At 43.8% G+C, this 15304-nt stretch overlaps 1 protein-coding gene across 9 annotated transcripts in view; it reads left to right on the top strand.

Moving 5' to 3' along the window:
* WDR59 (WD repeat domain 59) overlaps positions 1-15304 on the top strand; it is an 86070-nt gene that overhangs the window by 3294 nt on the left and 67472 nt on the right. For 8 of the 9 annotated variants that reach the window (XM_047078770.1, XM_047078767.1, XM_047078773.1 and 5 more), the window contains exon 2: positions 14501-14550. In XM_047078770.1, the coding sequence (XP_046934726.1) occupies positions 14501-14550 (50 nt within the window). Of the gene's footprint in view, positions 1-14497; positions 14551-15304 lie in introns of those variants that run through there. The other variant, XM_047078775.1, reaches the window with a different exon arrangement.

Below are 15304 nucleotides of genomic sequence, written 5' to 3'. Positions count from 1 at the left end.
AATGGCATTTTTAATTTAATTAAAATTTAATTAATAGACATTTAAATAGCCACTTGTAGCTAGTAGCTATGCTCTTGCATTGGAGATGAAATAGTTTCACTCTCAAAGACGTAAGATGGTGGAATGTGCAGTTCACAAGCTCTAAACCAACGGGAAGAGCAGAAACAGTTCAGAATAGGAGTCTGATGAAGACAGGAAACCAAACCCATGGCAACAGTTTGCCTAATGTCTCTGCTTTGGCAGCCATGAGGTGTCTAAAACTCAGTATTCCAAGGTAGTTGGACATACTCAGCACCACTTTCCCTGCATCCTGGCTTTTTGCTTCCTTCCACTTCATCTTCCGCAGAGCCGAGTGGTTTTTTTAAAGGCTTTTATTTTATTTTGTTTAAAATATTTCTTTAAATGCTTTTTATTTTATTTTTGAAATAGCGAGAGAGAGAGAGAGAGAGAGAGAGAGAGAGAGAGAGAACGTGAGCAGGGGAGGGGCAGAGGGAGATGGAGACACCGAATCCAAAGCAGGCTTCAGGCTCCGAGCTGTGAGCACAGAGCCTGACGCCAGGCTCGAACTCACGAACCTCAAGATCATGACCTGAGCTGAAGTCAGACGCTTAACCAACTGAGCCACCCAGGTGCCCTTAAAGGCTTTTCTTTTTTTTTTTAAGTTTATTTGTTTATTTTGAGAGAGAGAGAGAGTGTGCGCTCATGAACAGGAGAGGGGGAGAGAGAGAGGGAGACAGAGAATCCCAGGCAGGCTCCAAGTAATCAGCACGGGGCTCATACTCACAAACTGTGAGATCATAACCTGAGCTGAAATCAAGTGTTAGATGCTTAACTTGCTGAGCCATCTAGGCTCCTCCCCCAGAGTGGTTTTTTTTTTAAACCAAGTTTATTGAAGTATAGTTGATATACAATTCCCCCTTTTAAGTATAAAATTTGTTGAGTTTGGCCACTGTATGTAGTCCTGTAGCCACCACCACAATTAAAATACAGAACCCCGCCACACAGTTCCCTGGTGCCCCTGTGTAGACAGTCATAGCACCGCCCTCTGGCAGCTGCTGAGGTGGTTTATTTATTTATTTATTTTTTAAATTTTTTTTAACGTTTATTCATTTTTGAGACAGAAAGAGAGACAGAGCATGAATGGGGGAAGGTCAGAGAGAGAGAGGGAGACACAGAATCTGAAACAGGCTCCAGGCTCTGAGCTGTCAGCACAGCCCGACGTGGGGCTCGAACTCACGGACCGCGAGATCATGACCTGAGCCGAATTCGGACGCCCAACTGACTGAGCCACCCAGGCGCCCCTGAGGTGGTTTATGTAAGACAAGGATTGTACAGTGTGGAGCCCTTTAAACCTGGCCTGTCACCCTTGACCCAGTGCCTTTGACATTCATCTGTGTTGGTTGTTAAGCATCCCAGTTAGTCTCTTCTTTTTTATTGCCCACCAGTAGTATTCCAGTGTATGCAGAGGCCACAGTCTATCCATACGCCCGTTGATGGATATTCAAGTTGTTACCACTTTTTGGCAATTATGGTTAAAGCTGTGATAAAATATCAAGGTGATTTTTTTAAAACCTTATTTTGTTCATATCCCTCCTTTGATGAAAATGCTTCAGTGACTTCCTATTGCATGGAGTGTAGAATATAAATTCCTTATTTTAGACTGTTTTGTGGGCTGGTCTCTGCCTACTTCTCAGATCGCATCTTGTACCACTTTCGCCCTCAGTCACTGTTTATTTTCATCTTTCGCCGGCTGCTCCAGGGGGAGCACCCTGAGGGGGTGCTTGGTATGCAGTAGCACTCAATAAATGTTTGTTGAGTTAGTAAGTGTAAAAAAATCAATTATGTTGATGAACACTCTTAACACGAATTAGGAAAAAGGTGTTTAGATTTTCATAGTTTTAAAAATAAGTTTTAGAATAATTTTAGACTTACAGAAAAATTGGGAAGATAGTACAGAGAGTTCCCATATACCCTGCACCCATTTCCCCCTATTAAAAACCATCTTATACTCTGGGGTGCTTGGGTGGTTCAGTTGATTAAGCCTCTGACTCTTGGTTTCAGCTCAGGTCATGATCTCACAATTTGTGAGTTTGAGCGCTATATTCTTCTTCTTTTTTTAGTTTAACATTTGTGTTCACTCTTGTGCACATTTGTGCTCTCTCTAAAAATAGATAAAAACTTTAAAAATATTTACAAAAACATCCTATACTAGTATGGTATATTTTCTACAATTAACAAATCAATATTGATACTTAACTCGAATCCATACTTTACTCAGATTTCCTTAGTTTTCACCTAATGTCCTTTTTCTGTTCTGGGATTCCATTCAGGACGCCACATTACGTTTACATGCATCTCCTCAGGCTCCTTGGCTGTCACAGTTTCTCAGATGATGTCTTTGATGACTTTGACAGTGTTGAGGAATACCAGTCAGGTGTTTTGTGGAATATCCCTCAGTTTGGATTTGTCTGATGGTCTTTCTCGTGATTAGACTGGGCTTATGGGTTTCGGGGAGGACCCTAGAGATAAAGTATCATTCTCATCACATCGTATCAACGGTACTTACTGTGAAAGTGATGTTGACCTGGCTGAAGTAGTGCTTGTCAGGTTTGTCTACTATAAACTTACTCTTTTTGCCTTCTGTTTATACTACACTATTTGGAAAATCGTCTGTATATGCAGCCTAAGTTTGTTTATTTATTTTTAAATTAAAAAAAATTTCTTTTAATGTTTGTTTATTTTTGAGAGATAGAGACAGAGCACAAGCAAGGGAGAGGCAGAGAGAGAGGGAGACACAGAATCAAAGCAGGCTCCAGGCTCTGAGCTGTCAGCACAGAGGCCGACACAGGGCCTGACCCCATGAACCGTGAGATCATGACCTGACCTGAAGTCGGGCGCTCAACCAACTGAGCCGTCCAGGCTCCCCCATGAGGCCTGAATTTAAACAGTGGAGGGTTGGGGCGCCTGGGTGGCTCAGTCGGTTAAGCGTCCGACTTCGGCTCAGGTCACGATCTCGTGGTATGTGGGTTCGAGCCCCATGTCGGGCTCTGTGCTGACTGCTCAGAGCCTGGAGCCTGTTTCAGATTCTGTGTCTCCCTCTCTCTCTGACCCTCCCCAGTTCACGCTCTGTCTCTCTCTGTCTCAAAAATAAATAAACGTTAAAAAAAAAAAATTAAAAAACAAAACAGTGGAGGGTTCTTTCTCCCCTTCTTTGTTTGTTTGTTTGTTTCTTTCTTGAATTAGTTGCTTGTATCAGTGTGATATATATTTTATACCTTGGATTATAATCCAATACTACTTTATTTTACTATATTTATTTTGTTGCTCCAATTGTCCCAGTTTTCACCATTGGGAGCTCTTTCAGATGTTTCATGTATTCCTTTGGCATGACCCCCATCATTGTTTCCACTTGTTTGTATGTTTTTAAAATACACAGTACTTCCTTATTTTCTGGTACTATAAGATGCTTAACTCTCATCATGTATATTTTCCTGCCCCAGTCCCAGAATTAGCCATTTGTCCAAGGAGTCCTGGTTTCTTTTATTGGAGAATGACATCAGATACTAAAACCTGGTTACAGATGTGCTCGTTGCTCGTGGGGTGTCATCACTTCCAGGCACTCATATGACAAAACAGGAAATATACTACTAATCCATGAATATGTGTGTATCTGTAAGTGTATGTATATGTAACCATCTGTATATTAAGCTGAACGGGAGTTCATGTTTAACATCTACTCTAAGTCATTACCACAAGTGTCGTTGTGGCTCCACCCTTTGCTTGTCAGTAATCTCCCACGCCAGTCACGAGAAACGGGGCCCCAGCCATCCTCTGTCCATTTACTTAATTGTTCATTCCAAAATACACGGATGGTCGTTTCAGAATTGTTAACCTGTACCCTTGTAGGAGTGACTTTATCAGCTGGAGTGCGGTGCTTATGTACAGTTCTTTTCCCCTTTAGTCTTACAGACTCCACTAAGGTTTTCATCATTTTTAAGCAGCCTTTCACTTCTTCACACTGTGGTCAAGTTTGTTCCTTCATTCATTCTTTCTTTCTTTCTTTCTTTCTTCTCTCTCTCTCTCTTTTTGAAGATTTTATTTTATTGAAAAAAATTTTTTTACTGTTTGCTTATTTTGAGAGAGAGAGAACGTGCATGGGCACAGGTCCTCACACTGGGCAGGGGCAGAGAGAGAGAGGGAGAGAGAGAATCCCAAGTCGACTCTGTGCTGCCAGCTCAGAGCCTGATGTGGGCTTTGATCCCACGAACGTGAGATCATGACTTGAGCTGAAGTCAGGAGTCCAACACTTAATCGACTGAGCCACCCAGGAGCCCCTAGAAGTGTATTTTTAATGCAGTTGAATTTATAGGTTGTGGTTTTTCAGTCTATTTAAGAAAAATCTATATTCTAGGTTCATAGAGCCATTCTCCAATAAATTTTTTCTTGCTACTCTGTTTCTTTTTGAAATTAAAAATGAAGCATCTCAGCAGAAAGTGTATTCCCTGCTTCCCTAATGGTGGGTGACTTATTAGTCTCAACATTACAGCAACTCGTCCAGACAGATAAAAATTGAGGCTTTTTTTTTTTTTGCTCTAAATAAACAAATCAAAAATAAAACACAACTCAGCAAATTCTTTAACTAAAAGGCTATGAATAGTTAATATAGTCCAGACGTTTTCCTGGAGCAGTCCAGCTTTGGTCCCAGCTTTCCTAGTTTCCCTGAAAGTTCATTTTGAAAACTATGGGGATGGAAGGGCATAGTAGAGCTGTTTTTGGTGAAAGTGACTATTATGCTGTGAATTCTGCAAATTATTTGTTTTCTAGAACTTTTGATGTAAAGATGCAGTAATGAATAGGGGAAGAGTATGTACAGCCAAGAGTTTAAGAGTTTGGAGCTGGAGGGGCGCCTGGATGGCACAGTCGGTTAAGCGTCCGACTTCAGCCAGGTCACGATCTCGCGGTCCGTGAGTTCGAGCCCCGCGTCGGGCTCTGGGCTGATGGCTCAGAGCCTGGAGCCTGTTTCCGATTCTGTGTCTCCTTCTCTCTCTGCCCCTCCCCCGTTCATGCTCTGTCTCTCTCTGTCCCAAAAATAAAAAATAAACGTTGAAAAAAAAAAGAAAAAAAAATTAAAAAAAAAAGAGTTTGGAGCTGGAGCACAGTGTCAGGATCCAGGTTATGTCATCTATCTGCATGTGATCTTTGGCACGTTAGTTCCTTTTAAGCTTCAGTTTCTTTATACATAGAACAAGAGTAATAGTATCTGCCTGTGTCCAGGATTCCCCGCACCACTCCTGGTTTCGCTAGGAGGATTCACAGCTGTATTTGCACTTACGATTTATTACAGTGAAAGGACACAAAGCAAATTCAAAGTGAAAAGGCACATGGCGTGAAGTCTGGAGGAAACTGGGTGCAAGAGACCTTTCCCAATGGAGTCCCTCAGACATGCTTAATTCCTCCAGTTTTGAATTATAGCAACGCATGTGAAATGTACCAGAGAAGCTCATTAGAGACTCAGTGCCCAAGGTTTTTATCTGGGGCGGGTCACCCAGGCTCCCTCTGGAGCGCATGAATCACAATCGCACACCCCCAGCAGGGCGGCAGGCGCTCAGCATAAACCACATTGTTTGTACACATAGCGTAGGCACAGTGAGCCACTCTTATCAGTTAGGGAATGGTGGGAACACTCCAAATCCAAGTTCCCAGACACCAGCCGAAAGCCAGCCTTGCAAGCAGGCCTTTCTGAGGTTAGCCGTCTCCTGCCTGCTGGGGTAACTCTTTTCTGCACACCACCTGACAGTTAATGTGAGGATTGAGTGAGATAATCAACATAGAGCGCTTAGCACAGTGATCGGCATATATTAATTGCTTGCTATGTGTTAATTATTATGATTATATTAGAAAGCTTGTGTAAGGAAGCAAGAAACAGCCCGACAAGATAGCCTTATGGAGCCGAGAGGACCTGTGGAAGACAGCCCGTCTACCCTCTTATTTTATGGACATGGAACCTGAGATTCAGAAAGGTTAGGTGATTTTCCTAGTGATACCCACTCTGTGCCATCTTAGCTTGTGGGAATGTGAGGATGTTCTCATATTAGACGGAGACTTCCCAAGAAACACCCATTGTGCTGAGTGTGTGAACAGAACCTCGGATACAAACCTCTAGAAAGCATTAGACAAGGATGGTTCAAAAGCAGCCTTGGCAGCAGTGGCTGTCTCTGATTTATAAAGAGATTGGATATTGTCATTGGAAATGCTCTGATCCTTTTTATGTCAGTGGGTTTCAGTCTGTGGTTTTATTCTATGAAATCTGATAGTACATACGTTACAGTCATTGCTCAGGCATGTGACAAACTGATTTTCGGGGAGCTGACCTAGCTCTGATTTGCACTGATTGGATGTTTCCACTTTGCGTCATTTGGAAGGATGAATAGGCAAAGTGTTTTCATATTTTTGAACTGCTCTTTCTAATTCAGCTGAGGTTGAAAGAGGAAGAGTTGATTTCTTTGCTAGTTTATTTGAAGAAATAAACAAACGTTGGCTTTTGTTCTGCAGATAGCAGTGGTCTCTGTAGGGAGGCTTTCTTTTGCATTGAATCAGGGTAGCAAGATAGCCCTATGAAGCTATGTATTATCTTCCCAGAGAGATGAGCTTTCTAACAGAACCATTGTGTTTGCACCAAAATTTAACTGTAAATCCAAAATGGATTGGTAATGCAATCCATCTCCAAATTCAGTGTCCCCTGACCATTTGTAAAGTATCATACCGGTTGTTTTCTAAAAGATGAAAATGTTAACTCGGGAAACAACAGATGTTGGTGAGGATGAGGAGAAATGGGAACCCTCTTGCACTGTTGGTGGGAATGCACATTAGTGCAGCCGCTCTGGAAAACAGCGTGGAGGTTCCTCAAAAAATTAAAAATAGAATTACCTTACGACCCAGCAACAGCACTACTAGGAATTTATCCAAAGGGTACAGGAGTACTGATTCATAGGGGCACATGTACCCCAATGTTTACAGCAGCACTATCAACAATAGTCAAAGTATGGAAAGAGCCCACATGTCCATCAACTGATGAATGGATAAAGAAGATGTGGTTTATATATACAATGGAAGACTACCTGGCAATGAGAAAGCATGAAATCTTTCCATTTGCAGCAACGTGAATGGAACTGGAAGGTATTATGCTAAGTGAAATAAGTCGTTCAGAGAAAGACAGATATCATGTTTTCACTCATATGTGGAATTTGAGAAACTTAACAGAAGACCATGGGGGAAGGGAAAGGGAAAAAAATAGTTTCAGAGAGGGAGGCAAACCATAAGAGACTCTTAAATACAGAGAACAAACTGAGGGTTGATGGAGGGGCAGGGGAGAGGGAAAAATGGATGATGGACATTGAGGAAGGCACTTGTTGGGATGAACAGTGGGTGTTGTATCTAAGTGATGAATCATGTGAATCTAGTCCCAAAACCAAGAGCACACTGTATTTATCAATTTTGGGGGGGGGGGGAGGATAGCAGTTTTATTGAGATCTAATTCACCTCTTGTATAATTCACCTGTTTAAAATGTACACAATTTAGTGGGTTTTAGTACATTCACAGAGTGAAACCATCACCACAGTCATTTTTAGAACATTTTCATCACCCTAGGAAGAAACCTTGTACCCTTTAGACATCACCTCCCCTGCCCCCTATCCTTCAGCTCCCCCCCCCCCCCCCCCAGCCCTAAGCAATCACTAATCTGCTTGCTTCTCTATAGATCTGCCTCTTTGGACGTTTCATAGAAATGGAATCCTAGACTATGTGGTCTTTGTGACTGACTTCTTTCACTTAGTTCTTTTAAAGGCTCATCCATACGTATGTATCAGAAGCTCAGTCCTTTTTAGGGTTGAATAATATTTCACTGTAGGGCTATATCACGTTTTGTTTATCCATTCATCAATTGTTGGACATTTGGGTGGTTTCCGCTCTTTGCCTGTGAGGACTAATGATGTCATGAACGTTTGTGTACAAGTTTTTGTACAGCATGAGCTTTTAAGACCTATATTGTCTATGATAGGTAGCATTTATTGAGTACACGCCATGTGCTGTGCTAGGCATTGTACTTGTGAATTGGTTTTTACCCTTAAGGAATTGCAGTCAGACCGAGGTCATGTAATAGTAAATAGGGGATTATTATAAAGTACCACAAGTAGTACGTAGAGATAAGCCTTGGGTCCTGTGGAAGCACAGGTGACTCCCTGGTGTGTGCCAGAGGGGATGGGTCAGAATAACTTCCTGGGATGAGCCTGAACTGAATCCTGAAGGACAAGAAGGCATTGGCCAGGTGAAGCATGGAGAGAAGGGTCACCCAGGTGGAGGAAGCGGCTGATGTGAGGGTCCGGAGGTGAGAGGGTGGTGCTTGCTTGGATTTGGAGGGCTGGAGGGAATTCATGATAACAAATTCATCATGGCGGGAATGTTGGGATGGGGTTGGAAGGTGAGAGGCCTAAGATGGACTGTAGAAGTGAGCCAGAGAGAGGTCTTAAGTGATCTTTAATGTCATGCTAAGGGTGTTGTCCTTCATCCTGAGAGCTGTGGGACCCAGCACCAGCCCTGAGGGTGGCTCTGGGCTGGTGGTAGATGGGTGTCTCTTTCCAGGTGAGGACCGACACAGGCCTGAGCTGAGGCAGAGATGGGGAGAAATGGATTGATTAGGAACAGACTAGAAAGGGACGTCCAGAGTTAGGTCCCAGGAGAGAGTCATGTTATGGAAGCCAAAGGTCTTAAGGAGAGAGTGATCATTAGTTCTGATACTGCCATGAAATCAACTAAAACAGCTAATAAAAAGTATCTGCTAATTTCAACAACACCAGAGGTCTGTGACAACCTTTGCTGGATCATTTTCTATTGTACACTTGAGAAGTGGTAAAAGACAGTTTTTAATCCAATTCTGACCCCAAAGCTCGTGCACACCCTTTCTGCTGTGCCAGATGATTTCCATTTTACACATGCAGAAATGCCATGTAGAGTCTTTCTTCCTTCTGATAAACTGTGGTCAGTTTCCTTGGTTTGGTGAAATCAAGCGCTTACAAACACAGCTGGCTTCGTGCAGAAATGGCTTTTTAAACCAGAGCAGCATCCATTCGTGTACAGAGGCCTACACAGTCTCTTGGAGTTGATATCTTTTTAGTAGCCTTCAGTTAGCCATCTTTTTCCAAATTATTAATTACATATTTTCCAGGCCAACAAGAATCAAGTGTCACTGTCAGCGCCATGGTTGTGTTATTTCAGAAAGGTCATACGACTCCTGAAGTGTGTCACAAAAGCTCCCATCCTGCAATTGGAAGAACAAGGGCTATTAAAAACTTTATTCTCTTATGTTTAAAGGTCTCTCTCTCTCTTTTTTTTTTAATGTTTATTTTTTAGAGAGAGGGAGAGTACGAGTGGGGGAGGGGCAGAGAGAGAGAGAGAGGAAGACACAGAATCTGAAGCAGGCTCCAGGTTCTGAGCTGTCAGCACAGAGCCCTACGCGGGCCTCAAACCCGTGAACCGTGAGATCATGATCTGAGCCAAAGTTGGATGCTTAACTGACCCAGCCACCCAGGTGCTCCTAAAGATAACCTCTTTTGACAGAGAGCAGTTCTGAGCAGTAAGTTTGTTTTCCTGCAGTCAGGAGAGGACTTTTTAGTACCTTAAAAACAAAGGCTGAGAGAAGATATGATTGGAATTTTACATTATAAAGTGTGAGTAAGGTGCACACATTTGGTTCGTCAAATGCTTCTATTCTTGTTGAAGGTTTCACAGAGCAGACAGCAAACTACTAAAGTTTATTATTCTAGAAGGCATTAAAGAAGTGAAGGAACTTTACAGATGTAGATAAATTCATGGATGATAAATTAACCAAGGGAAGCTACTGAAAAAATTCTTTGAGATGTCAAGGAGCGCCTTGGCACATTTTGGAAAGGAAGGACCCAGATTTTGACCTGGTTCTGACCTATCTTCCAAACAGAAGATGTTCACAGAGCACCTGCATGTACAAAGCACCTCGCTGGGTGCTCTGGGAGAAGGAAGATGGACCCTGCCTTCTGGGGGCTCCCCAATTAGTGGGAGAAGATAAACGTGTGCAGCAGCCGCTACCACATGGCAAGTGACAGCAAGCCCTGTGACGGGGGCAGAGAAGGTGCTTTGGGAGAGGGTGGAATCCCTATGGCAGACTCTGGGTGAGGTTCTTAGGGGACGTATGTCTTGGAACTTAAAAGATGAGTAGAATTTCAACAGCAGAGCAGGCGAGAAGGACCTTCCAGATGGGAAGAGGAGCTTAAGCATCTCTTTAGAATTGGGAGCATCGCTGACCTTGGAGAAAGGTGAGAGCTTTGAATGGGTGTGGCCTGGGCAAGTAGAGAAGGAAGGTCAGACTAAAAAGTTCTGGAAGCATCCAGTTTGGAAGATTTCCACTTGATTGTCTTCAGCCTTCGGTAGAAAACCAAGGAAGGTTTTGGAGCAGCGGAGCGATGTAGTCCGAACTCCGCTTTCAGAAGTTCCGTGTCGGGTGGAACAGAGGAGTGGGGAAGGCACACTGTCTGAGGTTGTGTCCGCCAGGCCGCAGGCGTTGAGGACTGAGGCTAGGACGGAAGCGTGGAAACAGAAGAGGCTTGGGATGCCTTGAGAAAAAGTTTTTTTTTTTTTTAATTATAAAGTCATGTAAATATGTAAGTAGTACAAAAACGTAGGCTCATGTAGAGGAGTAAGACAAAAACCCTGTGGGAACAACTGCCATTGAAACATTCTGATATATGTTCTTCAGTGTTTTTTAAGGCATAAGTAGCTGATTTAAATTTCAGTTCATAGTAGGTATAAAATACTACTTTACTCCTCTAAGTCTTTAATCTCCCTTTCCTGCAGGCTGTGGGGGAATTCTCCCACAGGGAATTCTCTCCTAGCCATCACTGGGGCTCGCTTCCTCTCTTGCAGCAGGATCACGGGGTTGCTGTGGTTCTTAACCCCCTGATGCCCAGACTTAGCATCTCCCAGCCAGTCCCTGCCTGGTGCCCTGAGGTGAGGAGGCCTTCCGGGGACTCTTGTCCCCCACAGAGCACCAGCTTCTACCCTGGTTAGGGGATCTTCTCTTTTCTGCTTTCCCTCTTTGCATTCTCCTGACAGCCCAGCATGACCGTCCTTAATGTGCTGCTACGAACATGATGATGTTGGCCCCTTTTTTCTGAGGTAGGAGTAGGGAAACCTCAGTTAGTGTTTTTTGTCTTCCTTTTAAATAATAACTTCCTCCGATGAGGTGATATGGTGAGTTATGATACTCTGTTTGCAGTTTTTGGCTCCTGTATTTTTCCGTGTCATTTTTAAACACTTTCAGGATACTCCCTTATGTGAATATGCATAATTTACTTGTAGATAACATGAAACAAGCAACTCTGTGCATAAAAGTTTTCCTGTGTTTTGGATGGATTCTGGAGGTGGAATTTTTGAGTCAAAGGGCATGACTTTACGATGATGATTATTAATTATTGTTACTGGGTCACTCTTTGTTATCACTGTACCACAAACTAAGCAGCTTGAAACAGTACCTACTGATTAGCTCATAGTTCTGCCTGTCAGAATCCCAGGCGCCGCGTGGCTGCTTTCTCGGTTTAGTCCCCTAAGCTGAAATCCAGGAGGCAGCTGGCTGTGTTCTCATCTGGAGGCTCAGTGGCCTGAGGAAGAATCTGCTAAGAGACCCATTCAGGTTGTTGGCAGAATTCAGTTTCTTGGGGTTATAGGACTGAGGTCCCTGTTTTCTTTTCTTTTCCTTCTTTTTTCAAATTTTGAGTTTTGTCCTTCATGTTTTATGGAATAAAAAGTTTGGCCTTTTTATTGCATGAAACTACAATTGGCACAGGTTGGGGGACTAGAGGAGGAAGGTGGGGGCTGAGGAGGAGGTGGGAGAGACCTCTTCCCCAGCTCCTGGGTAATGACACCTCACTTCTTCTTGCATAATTTCTGGCGTCTTCCCACCTGGATGCTGGCTCTCTCAGGGTCTCAGAGAAGAGGAGAGGATCACATGCTCGTTGTCATAATTGTCATTCTGGAAGGAGTGGAGGAAGTTCCTTCCTAGGTCACCATTATCTCAAGGGGTTCTCTTCTCTTTCATTTTTTTTTAAGTTTATTATTGATTTTGAGAGAGAGAGAGAGAGAGAGAGAGAGAGAGAGAATCCCAAGGAGGCTCAGCGCTGCCAGCACAGAGCCCTACATGGGGCTTGATCCCACAAAGCATGAGATCATGGCCTGAACCGAAGTCAAGAGTTGGATGCTTAACAGACTGAGCCACCCAGGTGCCCCTTCTTTCATTTTTAAGTAAGTTCTACACCCAACATGGGGGTTTAACTCATGACCCCAGGATCAAGAGTCACATGCTCTACCAACTGAGCCAGAGCCAGGCGCTTCTTTTAAGAAAATTTTTAAGGGGCGCCTGGGTGGCGCAGTCGGTTAAGCGTCCGACTTCGGCCAGGTCACGATCTCGCGGTCCGTGAGTTCGAGCCCCGCGTCAGGCTCTGGGCTGATGGCTCAGAGCCTGGAGCCTGTTTCCTATTCTGTGTCTCCCTCTCTCTCTGCCCCTCCCCCGTTCATGCTCTGTCTCTCTCTGTCCCAAAAATAAATAAACGTTGAAAAAAAAATTTTTTTTTAAAAAAAAAGAAAATTTAAAAAAAAATTTTTGATGTTTATTTATTTTTGAGACAGAGCATGAGCAGGGGAGGGGCACACACAGAATCCGAAGCAGGTTCCAGGCTCTGAGCTGTCAGCACAGAGCCTGACGTGGGGCTCGAACTCGTCAACACCGAGATCATGACCCGAGCCGAAGTCGGATGCTCAACCGATTGCACCTCCCAGGCGCCCCTTTTTAAACATTTTTTTACTGAAGTCTCTGTTTTCTTGCTGGTTGTTATTTAGGGGACACTCAGCTCCTACAGGCCACTTTCAGGGACTTGCCATGTGGTCCCACCTCCACAGCCAGCAGCAATCTTCACATAAATGCCTCGTCCTTAGAATCTCTGAGTGCCTCTGTTTCCGACTTCTAGACCTAGATTTACAGGGCTGATGTGATTAGGTTTCTCTCTCTTCCCCCAACCCTCAAACAGAATGTACTCACTGAAGAGTAACTCCCCATTCCCCACTCCCTGTCCCCTTCCACTTCTTTTCTACTTGCCCTTTTATGAATTTACCTATCCTAGGTACCTCATAAGTGGAATCATGCAGTATTCTTTTGTGCTTGGCTTCTTTCACTTAGCATAGTATTTTCAAGGTTCATCCACACGATAGTATGTATGCCGTCGTATGTGTGTGCCGTGTTTTGTTTATCCATTCACCTACTGATGGACATTTGGGTTGTTTGAGGTCTCTTAAGGTCGACTGATTTGGGACCTTAACCACATCTGCTAAATCCCTTCACAGCAGCACCTAGATTCATATTTGAATAACGGGGAGAATGTGTACAGCAAGGGCCCAGAATGTTGGGGCCACCTTAGGATTCTGCCTACCACACACCTCCTGGAAGGATCGTACCACCCCTGGTTGGAGGTGCCATCTTGCCTGCTTTCATACTTTTAATCTATAAATTGTTCAGAAGAGTGTAGAAGTCGCATCTCACTTCACTGCCTGCCTTTCCAGCTGGACTTTTCTCTGCTCACGACTCTAGTGGGATGAAGGATGCATAACAACCACTTTTTAGCCTCCAGTGACAGCGCCCTGGTTTCTTGTCCCCAACATTACCTATGGCATATTTCTTGACGGTGTATAAGAGGGAGCACTAATGTCTTGAGAATGCAGGAGAATTTGGACTTGTCCAAATAAGAGAATTTAGGGCTGTGACTGCCATGATTTAAATCAGCCTCATGCTTCAGCCTGAATGCAAATTCATTTGATTCAGTGTGGTCCTGAAAAGATGGTGCTCCCTAGGAACTGGGAGACCTGGGAAATGGAAATCATTAGAATGTGCTAGAAATCTCAGATTAAATGGCAACTGAGCATCTCAATAACGTGACCGTGGATTCAGCACGGGTGGTGTTTGACTTTACCACTTCCCATTTAGCTTGGAGGAGAAGTCCATGCCCTTTGGAAAGGCATGGGGGTGACGGGTGGGGTGGGGTAGGTGTGTTTGTGTGTATGTGTGTGTGATGTCCCAGGTTAGGTTTTGCTTGGAAGGGGCTCTGAGTAGCTCTGTTAGCTCCAAGCTAGTTAGCTTCTCCGAATTCTAAGATGATGTCTCCGCAATTTAGAACACACCAGCTTGCTTGTATATAATCCTGGTGTCAGGGAACAGATAGCAACTGCCCTATTAAGGAAGGTGAGTATGAGATCTGGTTGAGGATTAGAAGGGAGTGAAAGCATCCACTGTGGAGAACTAATAATACCTGCCAGCGGGGGACTTACCTGGGCCATGGGAAGAGGAAGCCCCAGACGAGGCTACCCACCTGTCTTCCCCAACCCGAGCTGGCTTTGCTGGCAGAACTGACCCTGTGTTCTCTCTCACAGGCAACCGCAATGTCCGTGGACTGTCTGGGGCAGCATGCTGTGCTCTCCGGGTAAGTGAGCTCTGCTGCAATTTCTGGGGACAAATCGCAAATTGAGAGGTTTCTGGGAAGTTGGAAAATACTCTTTATCCTTAAGGATTGTGGTTGTAGGGTTTAGTTCCGCTATCCTAGTGACCTCAGGGGTACTTAACAGGGATCACTTGCAGTTTATTTTTGTCTCCTCCCTAATATGTAAGCAATAAAATTCCTTTGAAATTTGCGTGACTGGTAGTTTGGTCTTGGAATTGCAATTTTCTGTTTATTGCCCAGACTCTGCAGAAGGGTGCTGTCTGGTGTGGTCTCACAGGTTCAAGGGGATCTGGGTTCTGGTTTGGCAATGCCATTCATGATGAGCCCCTGGACATTTGTCCAGTTGGCCTCCCTGGACTTTGGTTTGCTCGTGAAGGACTTTGATTTCATTATGAAGAACTAGAACTACATGATTTCTCTAGTGTTTTCCAGCCCAACATTTTTAACATTCTGGCAACTAAGGGCCATCCTAGCATTTGCTGATCACTTTGTCATTGTACCAGTATAATGCCATTTAATGGTCAGAGTCCCCTCCCCTTTCATACTCACTACCTAAGTCTGCAGTGTTTTCTTTAACTTACTTGTTTATGAACTCACTTCTAAATAACGAACTAGTTTCTGTTTCATTATTTTATTTTGAAATCGTATTTTAATTTACCTTAAAAAAAGCATAGCAAACATTTAAATAATTCAAAAGGCTCTACATTGGGAAGTAAGTTTCCCTCTTCTCTTTGAC

The sequence above is a fragment of the Lynx rufus genome, unplaced genomic scaffold, assembly GCF_022079265.1.
Source record: "Lynx rufus isolate CCGP_SWC_20201006 ecotype Redwood Valley unplaced genomic scaffold, mLynRuf1.p SCAF_16, whole genome shotgun sequence".
Classification (NCBI taxonomy): Eukaryota; Metazoa; Chordata; class Mammalia; order Carnivora; family Felidae; genus Lynx; species Lynx rufus.
Note: the sequence above shows the minus strand (reverse complement) of the source record. Positions and strands in the feature narration are given on the sequence as shown.